Raw genomic sequence first — 12,141 nt, 5'->3', positions numbered from 1 at the left:
AGCAGTGAGCGTCGGATGAGGTAGGTTATTTATTTATTTATTTAGGAGCGGTGAGCGGCGGAAAAATGAAGCAAAAATGAAAATCGTGAGCAAGAGGAAACAAACGGAGCATTACAAAAGTGAGCCAAACGGTGCATTACTGGAGGAAAAAGTTACGTGTGCAGGTTACAAAAGCGTACATTGTGAGCAAGAGGAAGCAAACGGAGCATTACAAAAGTGAGCCAAACGGTGCATTACAGGAGGAAAAAGTTACGTGTGCAGGTTACAAAAGCGTAGAAAGTAAACATAGAGGTATAGGAGGAAAAAGTGATGTGTGCAGGTAGCAAAAGGAAGCAAACGGAGCATTACAAAAGTGAGCCAAACGGTGCATTACAGGAGGAAAAAGTTACGTGTGCAGGTTACAAAAGCGTAGAAAGTAAACATAGAGGTATAATACTGTAATTTATGGAGGAAGGCTCCGGGAGACCCACGGACAACGTCGGGGCGGGCGGGGGCCCTGAAGCCTAATTGCTCCCGGACAACGTTGGGACGGGCTGCTACAAAAGCGTACAAAGTAAACATAGAGGTATAATACTGCAATATATGGAGCAAGGCTCCGGGGGACCCACGGACAACGTCGGGGCAGGCGGGGGCCCTGAAGCCTAATTGCTCCCGGACAACGTCGGGACGGGCTGCTAGTATATATATATAGATATATATATACATATATATATATATATATATATATATTGCTTTGAATCTTCTAGCCCTCTGGTTCCCCTCCGGCAGAAGTCACGGCACAGCAGCAGGTAAGCTTTCAACAGTTCTTTATTGTTCCTTACACACCATGTGCAAAATTTCGTGCAAAATAGGACGGCCTACGCGTTTCGGCTTCTACTAGCCTTCCACTGGACCATAGAGTCCCTAATGTCTAAACCTTCTTTATATGCTTAGTGAGCGTGCCCTTTTACCCTTTCCATTGCTCCTCTAGACAGTCAACCTTATTTACACATTACGGCCAAAAGGTGGGCGCCATTTTCTTGAGTGAAAAAAGGATGGATTCTTACTCATTTCAAAAATGATATTCACAGTAAAGTACACATATAAAATAATTATTGGGTATAAATCAATTTGTCATGATCTCATTGTATGCAGCATGTATTTAACTCTAATCCAAGTTATATATATAAATATATATATATCTATATATATAAAAAAAATCCTGGGGCAATCACAAAGATTTATTAGAAAAAGTTGTATAGGGGAACCCCGCATGCATATACCAAGCATTTACCATGTGATGCTGCCACATGTTTCTTTATCACGCAACTCATTACAATTACTTGCCTTAGGGGGGTGCAGGACTTTGGAATAGTATAATGTACTATGCCAACTTCAGTCAATGCAACAGTAGGGAAGGTGTTGGACTTAACTTCCATCACCAGTCCAGCAACCCACCCCCTAAAGCAAGTCGTTGTAACCACTTGTAGGGTAAAGGAAAGTGTGTTAACGTCAAAGTCAGGGTAGTGACTGCGTTGTAAAGGCAGATCGTGGTAGTGATTGCATAGTAAAGGATCTAGGTTCCCCCTTGTTCAAATAGATGTTTATCACACAGCTTAAACATGAAAAGATTTTTTCAAGATGAGTAACTGGGTGAAAGTAGCGTTAGTAGCCCACTCCAGGGTATCCCACTTCAACATAGATGATTTTTGTGCCAAGAAAGCACACCGATCTATGTATGTGCATTTCCTCAGCTAAGACTCCTGAAATAATGAAATTACCATTTTCACCCCACTGCACCCAGTTTCCCTACATCTTCATTCTGACACAAGGTCCGTAATCCTTATTTCTATTTCAGGATAAGAGCCCGAATCCTTAAGAAGACCCTTTATCTTACTGGAACAATTAAATATAAGATTCCCACTGGGAGTCAGTCTATTGGTACACTATATCATGTCAGGGATTCCAACACTGTCGAAATGTATGGAAATCAAACATACTAGTTGAATAATTGATTACTCTCTTGTTGCTGAGGAATGTTCAACAGCATATGAAGCTTAACAGGAATACCTGCTGGAGACCAGCTTGATCATACAGCTAACAATTTTCACAACCCATTGGAACTATATGATTTTGTGCCTACGGAGTTTATTACATTAATGCTTTTGACACATAATCTATCATCTGCTGCATACCTTGAAGATTGTAATAAAAATTTGCTTTCTAGCTCAAATGGATCAAAAGTTACTAAAAATGCATTGACACTTGTTGCTGCGGAGTGGAAGGCCCATCATAAAGATTGATTAGTCACCTTTCAGTTGCCTTGTGCTGCATTCAGGTATTAAACTGGTGTGAAAGAGGTGACAACTTTGCCAGGGGAGTGTTAACGTGAAAAATGTCAAAATAATGAAGAAGTGCTATCGCGAAATGTGCCACATTATGCCACATAATTAGCCCTCTTTGTAGCATAATTTAGTTTACCCTGCCTCATTTCTTTTTTTATTTTATTTATTGTAGGTGTTATTTTAGGTGTTTTGTATAGCACTGGCACAACCCAGGTATCAGAGTGCTTTACAGCAACATAAATGACAGATATCAGACAATAACAGCACAGATTCTAGACAGTTATCAGTCAATTCCAGTGCAATAAGAGTTCAGTTTCGGAAGTTTAGTAATTCTCATTCAGTAATAAAGTACCAAGATTGCGGAGTTAAGCATCAATTAATTGTGTGGATTTTGTGGGAGGGGTATATGTAACTAGGTGGGGAATTCATGGTGCAATTAAAAAGCTTTTTTTAGAGGTGCTGATTGAGGAGAAATGATTTTAGTTGTCTCTTGAAGCTTGTGAAGGAGACGTTAGTTCTGATTTGTAATGGGAGAGAGTTCCAGATTTTGTGGGTGTTGCTTGAGAAATAGCGAACAAGGGCTTTATGTTTATGTCTTTTAGGGAGGATAAAAAGGTGTGTGTGGAGTTTCTTAGGTTTCTTGATTGTCCCGCTTTAGTGTGTTTGGCTGTGAGGTAATCTGGTTTACCAGTATGCAGGGCTTTGTACGTGAGACAGGAAGTTTTGAAGCAGCAATGTGCTTTGATTTGAAAGCACTTCAGGTTTTGCAGTGTATGGGAGATGTGATTGTGTTTCTTTGCCCCTGTGACCAATCTTAAAGCTGCATTTAGGGTGGCTCTCATTAGGCAATGTGGGCTTTGGCTGCTCCTGTTAGTGTGGCATTTCCATTGTCTTGTTTGGACAGAACTAGTGGTTGTGTTGCAGTTTTGGGGTTATTTGGAGGTAAGAAGGGCTTGATTTTGCTTTAAGCAATAAAAGTTTCCCTTTGCAGTGGACCTTAACTGTGAGCTCATGTTTAGTCTTGAGTCCAGAGTGATCCTCAGAGATTTGGCATAGTCAGCTAGAATAAAGTTGCACATCAGGGAGTCTAGATTTGTTATCCATTCTTAAACCTGCAATGAGTAGCCATGGTTAGAGAAGACAAAAATGTAAGTTTTTCTTGGTTCAGTTTGAGTCAGTCGTGCGGTTGACAGTTTTCTACTTTTAAGAGTGTAGAGTTAAGTCAGGGATTATTGTTCAGAGAGAATATTTCTAGGTAGAGCTGGGTGCCATCTTGCTTGTCCCAGAATTATGGTGAGGGGCTCCATATGAATATTGAAGAGTGTGTGACAGAGGAATGAGCCTTGTGGGGCACCTCGGGTGATGTGTGAAATGTCATTGAGTTGTTAATTTGTATTAGTTGTAAATGAGGCAAACCATTACAGAATAGTGTCATCTGCTCCGATTCATTGTTGCAGGGCTTCCAAAAGTAACTTATGGTCCACTATGTTGAAAACCACTTATAGGTCTAGGAGTACAAGCAGGCAGCATCTATTCGTGTCTACGGATTTATAAATGTCATCTGTTATATTCAGTATAGCTGGTTCAGGGCTGCATCTCTTCCTGAAACCTGACTGGTGTGAATCAAGTAGGCTATTGGAGTCCAAGTGTTGGCTGAATTGGTCGAGAACAATGGAGTATTTTTGCTAGGGAGGAAAGGTTGGTGATGGGCCTGAAATGATTGGGATTGTTCGGGTCTGCGTCGGTTTATTTTTAAACTTGGCCTTGTTTAAGGCAGTCGGGCATCAGCCTTTTTTCAGGGAGATGCTTATGATCCTGGTCCATAGAGGGGTTAGTTGAGGTTGAGACTTTTTGCAAGGGAAGCAGGAAAAGGGTCTGCGTACTGGGAGGAGGGCTTGAATTTGGCAATCACCACGGAGATGTCCTCCTCTGTGAGTGGTTTTCAAGCCTTCCAACTCTTGGGTGAAGAGGAGGACCTTGAGTATTGATTGATACTAGTAGTTACTGGGGAAAGCGCCTCCCTTTTGTAGGCTCAAGGAAGGATCTAGGAATGGGTTTGCCTCCATGGTGTTAGAAGAGTTACTGGAGTGAGTCTATGGGTGACAGTCCAGAAGAATTTGGCCAAGTTGTCACACTATAGGTTTGAGGCCGGGTATGTTTCTTTGGTAGGTTTAGTGGTTTGTTGCCTGGTGATGTTAAAAAGTTCCTTGAGCCATTTTTTTGCTTTGTCTAGGGAATTCAGGAAGAAAGGTGACTTTCTCTTCGAGGATGTGTCTTTTGTAATTCCTGCATTCTTTTCTGAGCTTGTAAAGGTGGGTTGTGGATGGGTTAGCTCTCTCGGGTATTTCAGCAGCTCTTACTTGTCTTCTTTCAGCATGAAGCAATGCATATGGACTCACCTCTCCTCTTAGCTCATCCATGTCTACTTGATCTTGGTAGATCTGTATAAATAAAAAGTAAAGGGAAAAAGTAATTATTAATGAGGAAATCTCAAATTTGCAACATCCTCACTTGGCAGCATGAAAGAGGAGATCACTTTACACTGCAAACCAATATAACACAACTCTTGCCTTGATGAACACAGCTTTTATAGCTTAATGTCAATGATATCAATCTAACTGGTATAAGGTGGGGAAAACACATGATGAAAAAAGTTTTTGAGGAGGCCCCCTTCAAGTAGTTGTAAGGGACTAGGGGGAATAAGTGTAGAAAATATGGGGTGTCCCACGTTTACAGGTCGGCAGGACCTGTTATCTAATAGGACAATTCCGCGTATGTGGGGATCAAGGAAGGTCTAGTATGGATTTGGCAGCAATCTACCTCTGGTATTTAGGATACTATCTGGACACAAGCTATCTCAAGCTGTTTAGGTAACAAATCAAAAACATAGAACACTTTTGTATATATCTATATATAGGGTGACACTCATGTACACTAATGCCAACACACAGTGAATTCAATTCTGGTAGAAAAAAGTACAAATCTATTTTCATAATACACGTTAAAGCATGTCATAATATTAAAAACAATAAAAAAAGGCAAGCATAATGTTATACACATAAAACATATAAAAGCATTTTTGGGTACATAACATCAAGAATCGAAGATTCAAGTCGACGCAGCGTTTCGGTTTCTTTTGTGAGACACCTTCTTCAGGACCGATTCTAAAAAGTTATATTAAAAAACATACAATTACCCACTGTTTATTGGTTTTGTACTTTTTACACAATTAAAAAACTCTTTCTTTGTTGTTATTCTATGACAAAAGGTCACCCTGAGATTGTCCATTTGCACAATTTAGATCAATTTTGATCAAAGACATTCTCCTATCTCAGTTTACAGACAGTTATTTAAGGGTCAATAAAACTTGAAGCATTGTCCATCTCTAAGGGCTGCCATACTAAATAGTGTTCCAGATTATTGGTCCAAATCCACACTAGTGACCCTCCCACCACCTCACTTGCAGAGGACAGTCTGTTTTGACTGTTTTTCAGAATTAATGATCAATAATTGGGACTCGTATATACAATGTCCTAAACAATCATTTGTGTTAATATAAGATTGTTTTTTAAGGAGGAATGCATTAGTTCGAATGGGCCAATTAGGACTCCTTACCTTAGGACTCATGATTTTTCAGTTATCATCCACTTATTTCAATATCAGTGGGGAGATTTTGTTTCCGTATCAGATGAGGAAGTTTTTGCCCCAGTCTTCTATGATCTGATGGCGTTTAGTCAATATGATTCTGGAGTAGGTTGCCTATTGGGTACAAATGATAAGTTTCATTCTTAATTGTCCCTCATGAATCCTCATTAGGTCAATAGGAAAAGGACGGTGATTCACTCTACCTTTTTTCTTTGGATAAAAGGCCTTCCACACTGTGCGAGGGAGCCACCGTTATGTTCTTAGATGTAGAGTTTCTTTAACAAATAAATTGTTTTGGTAGATAAATCAAATGTTTTTATGGAGGTTTTATTCCACAGGAAATCGCATTATTATTGATATTTCTACAAACTAGAACTCACCAATTTATATGGTTGCAAACCGCTGTAGTAGGCTGCACATTTCTCGGGAAGTGCCCAGGTCGTTTTGAGGTTTGTCTTTACGTACCGGTTTTTCTCAATTCACCGTGCACTATAAATAAATTTTAAATTTTAACAAGTGTATGTTGAATCTCTTGTTAATTGGACATTGACTACTCTATTCTTGAATGTTCTAATCAATTAGGTTCTAAAATATAGTAGTACTTTAGAGTTACTGATTTATATAATTATCTAAGGTATTTAGTAACAAAAAGGTGTATTTTGATAATAATTAAACTGATACGGCATCCTTTTCTATACACTTTTAGACACAGAAGACCATTGTGAATTGGTAATGGTTTTACTGGTTTGTAGTAACAGTTCTATCACATGGTCAATCATTCTAAACTGTACTATGTTTACACTCTTTTCTATCCTCCCTATAGGGGCCCAAGCCATTCTAAGTGCACCATACCGTTCTAAGTTGATCCGGCCTCCCTGCTCCTCGTCACAGCGTCTCCCGTTCTCCGCTTCGTGATCGAACGCGTTATGTGTCCATTTTCATTAGGGCTACCTTTTTATTAGGACGGTATTAATTGGTCGTTCCCTTTCGGGGCCACTGATAGGTTGAATGTTATCCTATCACAGTTTGGTTGTCTAGGCAACATAAAGCATGTTTTCCTTCTACTCGGATGTTCTCCCGCGTTATTCCGTGCATTCTCTCTTTACTCATTGGTTAAAAATTAGCCAATGAGATTGTCGTGGCTCCGGTTACCAAACGCGATGTTTAATTTGCGTGTGGTTCTCCTTTGTGTCGGTGCGTTATCTGATTAGTACGCTGATGTTAACTAGGGAAATACTGTCTGTCTATATGTTATTACCTCATATCTCATCAGTAGTATTATCGTTATAGTAAATTTCCTGAGATGGCAGTATGGGGGAGTAATGTTATTATAAATACTGTCATAGCGTAATTATTACGCGTGCCCCCTCCCGTTTACAGCAAGGAATCGGCATGTTGTTTTTCTTGCTGAGAATGCACTACTCTATTCAGTATTATTGTGCAGGTTAAATGGAAGGAAGTTTATGTGGAATAAAATCGGTCTTTGAACGTGGTTTCTGTGGGGAGATGACTACGGATATTAGAGATATACTGCGGATTGTCCAGATAATGATTGGAATATAAGTCATGGAATAAGTCTGTGTATATATACTGTTTATTAGAGTAACATATATACATTTAGGCTTTTGAACTACTGGAGGGATTATTTTAGTAGGAGCTGGGTGGATATTAGTTAGTGCACGATCTGTTCCCAGTCTTCTCTGCTGTTTAAGCCACATCTTACACTATTAAATCTTGACATAAAAAATTGTTCTCTCTTTTTTCTCTTGGCATTTGTATTACCTCCTCTGCTGTTTAGGGTTACAGTTTCCATCCCACACCATTTCAAATCTTCTACTTTGTGGTTTGCTGACTGCCAATGCTCAGTAAGGGGAGCGCCCTTTTTCTTATTCCTGATGGCTGATCTATGTTCATTAAGGCGCACTCGTATTTCTCTCGAAGTTTCGCCCACGTAACATAGTTCACAGGGACACTGAATTAAATATATCAGATTTTTTGTTCGACAATTTATGAAATTTGTAATCTGAACCTTTGTACTTTTTGTAATTATTGGATTCCCTTTAATGATATTCGTACAATTAACACAACCCTGACATGGAAAAGTCCCGCAGGGCAAAGGTGCATTATTTATACAGGGTTGGACTTGTAGTTTGTGTTCTCTGTAAGTATGCACCAGTTTGTTTCTAATTGTGATGTTTCTTCGAAAAGAAAACATTGGTTTGGGGAGTCTTTCTTGTGCTTTGGTTGTGATTAAATGCCAGTTCCTGTTTACTATGTTTTTAATTTTGTTGCTGACTTGGCTAAAGTTCGTTACAAAAATTAATGGTTGTGCTTAAGGAGTGGACGTTGGTTTTTCTTCAAATATAGTTTCCCGATTGAAATATTTTGCTCTTTTATAAGCTTGCCGAATTAAGCGTCTGGGATATCCTCTCTCTAGGAATTTTTTCTTTAGGACATCTGAATGTTTCTCATAATCTCTCATGGTAGTACAGTTTCTTTTTAACCTTAGGAACTGACCAAACGGGATGTTGTTTTTTTGGCAGGTAGGGTGATTACTATCAAAATGTAGCATTGTATTTCTGTCCGTGGTTTTTGTAAACAGTTCTACATTGAGTCTTCCATCTGTGTGTTTAATAATAATGTCCAGAAATTCACATTGTTCACGGTTTTGGTGCGATGTGAATTTCAAATTTGTATCCCCTAAATTGAGCCATTCCAAAAATTCTGTTAACATAACTGCTTCACCTGTCCAAATAAAGAAAATGTCGTCTATATACCTAGACCACTCACTGATGTTTTCAAAGAAGGGTGCATTAGGGTTGAAAATGTGCTTCCCTTCGAATTTGGAGACATACAGGCAGGCCAGGCTCGGAGCACAGGTAGCCCCCATGCTCGTACCCTTGACCTGCCTGTAGAGGTCACTCCCAAAAAGAAATATGTTATTCTTCAAGACCATCGTGATACAGTCTACTATGAATGATTGGTGTGCTGTTAGATCTTGTCCTTCGTTGGATAGCATATCAGTTATCATCATGATGGTATTATCTTGTGGGATATTTGTATAGAGTGCCTCTATGTCTAAAGTCACTAAGATTTGGGTATTGGGGTCGAAATTGAGGCACTCTATCTTTTTGATCATTGATGTAGTATCTTTGATGTAGCCATTTTGTTTGACCACCAATGGTTGTAAAAACACATCAGCATATTTGCTGAGTGGTTCGGTCAATGACCCTATGCTCGACACAATAGGTCTCATGGGAGGGTTTTCTATGTTTTTATGAACCTTTGGAAGGCCATAAAGTGCGGGAATGACTGGGTTTGTGTTCAATAAGAACGCATACTCCTCCTCACAGATAATTTCATCCTCTTTAGCATATCTCAAAAGACTCTGGATGTTGTCTTGTAGAGTATTCCACTCATTTTTGTTGGTTTTGTGGTAGTGGTCCGGTTTCTCTAACAAGAGATTAATCCTATTTTCATAATCTGAGGTGGACATTATTACAATGCTACCGCCCTTGTCGGCAGGTTTGATTGTGAGATCCTCTCTTTGTTCTAGTGTTTTTAAAGCTTCAGATTCTATTTTACTTAAGTTGTAATTAATCCAGTTTTTTTGATTTAGAAGAGAGTCTATGCTCTTGTCAACTACTCTTTCAAAGGTCTCAATATCTTTGTTAACCATACTAAGGGCGGGGGTCCAAGCTGATTTGTTTTTTAACCCCGATTTATTGTCACTGGGGTGCTTTTCCTTCCCTTCGAAGTAGATGTTAAGCCTGATTTTCCTGAAAAAACTCTGTAGATCTCTTTCTAGTGAGTATCTATCTATAGGGGTGCATATTGCATAACCTAATCCTTTTTCTAAGAGGGATGTTTGTGATGCAGTTAGTGTATGTGTTGAGAGGTTAATGATAGCTGCTTTCTCTTGTTTGTTTAGTCCCAGGTTTTCTGGCTTCTTGTCCTGGGACGTTGAAGGAACTGTGGCTGTGTGTTGTAATTCCCCCGTCCCCTTCCTCTCCCTCTCGACTGTCCGAAGTTCTGATGTCTTTGTTCTAAAAAAGCCAAACCCTCCCTGTTTGGGCCTGAAGGAAGATCTCTTTCATTCGCATTTCTTTTGTCACTAGTCTGTTCTCCCTCTGACTCTGTACTGGTATATGATGTATCAAAAAAACGCACCTGTTTTTTGGGGAAATTACGAGGCTGATGTTGCCATGGTTTGCGTTGTTGGTATTGTTCCCTCGGACGGTCATAGAAATCTTTTTGTAGGTATGGGTAGACATACTCGGGGTTATAATTTGAGATGTCTTTTCTGAGTTTGTTACTTTTTTTATTTGCTAAATAATCGCTGTACCCTGCTACATCATTTTGTATTTCACGTAGTTTAGATTTTGCATCGTCTAAAGCTGTGTTTTCACTGAGCTTTAATTCTAAGTCTTCGATTTCTTTCCGTTCGAAAATCAAAACTTCCTGCGCTGTCTCGATAATTAGCAGCATCCAATCTCTACTACAACGGTTTGCCACCAACGTCCAATTCTCTATAAAATTAATAAAATTACCTCCCCAGCTGACAAGCCGAGTTTGTGAGAAAAAAGTTTTTGAGGGGGGCCTCACAAACTCGGTAATTTTATTAATTTTATTACTTTTGTCCAATTTATAGGACTTCGTTTTGGGAGATTACATTGAACCAAAACTAAACCTTAACCAGAAAATGGAAGGAATTAAAACATATAGCTTTACGGAAGATCAATTCAATAACCTTATCCATAAGTCATCAAAAAACCCCACAGCAGTCAGACTAGATAAAAGTGATGAAGAACAATGGCGGATACTATGGAACCTAAAAAAGAAAGTGGTAAGAGCAGAGTTACATGCAGACTTCTTGGTGGAGTACTGTAAAAATGGTATTATTCCCAAAGGGCTACAAGTCACCAACGAGCCTGGTATCTTCATAACAAATAGAAAATTCATAGAGAATTGGACGTTGGTGGCAAACCGTTGTAGTAGAGATTGGATGCTGCTAATTATCGAGACAGCGCAGGAAGTTTTGATTTTCGAACGGAAAGAAATCGAAGACTTAGAATTAAAGCTCAGTGAAAACACAGCTTTAGACGATGCAAAATCTAAACTACGTGAAATACAAAATGATGTAGCAGGGTACAGCGATTATTTAGCAAATAAAAAAAGTAACAAACTCAGAAAAGACATCTCAAATCAGAGTCAGAGGGAGAACAGACTAGTGACAAAAGAAATGCGAATGAAAGAGATCTTCCTTCAGGCCCAAACAGGGAGGGTTTGGCTTTTTTAGAACAAAGACATCAGAACTTCGGACAGTCGAGAGGGAGAGGAAGGGGACGGGGGAATTACAACACACAGCCACAGTTGCTTCAAAGTCCCAGGACAAGAAGCCAGAAAACCTGGGACTAAACAAACAAGAGAAAGCAGCTATCATTAACCTCTCAACACATACACTAACTGCATCACAAACATCCCTCTTAGAAAAAGGATTAGGTTATGCAATATGCACCCCTATAGATAGATACTCACTAGAAAGAGATCTACAGAGTTTTTTCAGGAAAATCAGGCTTAACATCTACTTCGAAGGGAAGGAAAAGCACCCCAGTGACAATAAATCGGGGTTAAAAAACAAATCAGCTTGGACCCCCGCCCTTAGTATGGTTAACAAAGATATTGAGACCTTTGAAAGAGTAGTTGACAAGAGCATAGACTCTCTTCTAAATCAAAAAAACTGGATTAATTACAACTTAAGTAAAATAGAATCTGACGCTTTAAAAACACTAGAACAAAGAGAGGATCTCACAATCAAACCTGCCGACAAGGGCGGTAGCATTGTAATAATGTCCACCTCAGATTATGAAAATAGGATTAATCTCTTGTTAGAGAAACCGGACCACTACCACAAAACCAACAAAAATGAGTGGAATACTCTACAAGACAACATCCAGAGTCTTTTGAGATATGCTAAAGAGGATGAAATTATCTGTGAGGAGGAGTATGCGTTCTTATTGAACACAAACCCAGTCATTCCCGCACTGTATGGCCTTCCAAAGGTTCATAAAAACATAGAAAACCCTCCCATGAGACCTATTGTGTCGAGCATAGGGTCATTGACCGAACCACTCAGCAAATATGCCGATGTGTTTTTACAACCATTGGTGGT

General features: G+C 39.4%; 1 protein-coding gene and 1 long non-coding RNA gene across 2 annotated transcripts in view; one reads left to right on the top strand and one right to left on the bottom strand.

Annotated features, from left to right (window-relative positions):
• Positions 1 to 12,141, bottom strand: part of LOC144771653 (uncharacterized) — a 945,479-nt gene that overhangs the window by 391,098 nt on the left and 542,240 nt on the right. Inside the window, exon 7 of the mRNA XM_078656010.1 lies at positions 4,724 to 4,765. Within this exon, the coding sequence (XP_078512136.1) occupies positions 4,724 to 4,765 (42 nt within the window). The remainder of the gene's footprint in view (positions 1 to 4,723; positions 4,766 to 12,141) is intronic.
• The window catches only part of LOC144771654 (uncharacterized), a 212,080-nt gene that overhangs the window by 66,320 nt on the left and 133,619 nt on the right, over positions 1 to 12,141 (top strand). The window lies entirely within an intron of this gene.

This window comes from Lissotriton helveticus, chromosome 8 (genome assembly GCF_964261635.1).
Source record: "Lissotriton helveticus chromosome 8, aLisHel1.1, whole genome shotgun sequence".
Taxonomy (NCBI): Eukaryota; Metazoa; Chordata; class Amphibia; order Caudata; family Salamandridae; genus Lissotriton; species Lissotriton helveticus.
Note: the sequence above shows the minus strand (reverse complement) of the source record. Positions and strands in the feature narration are given on the sequence as shown.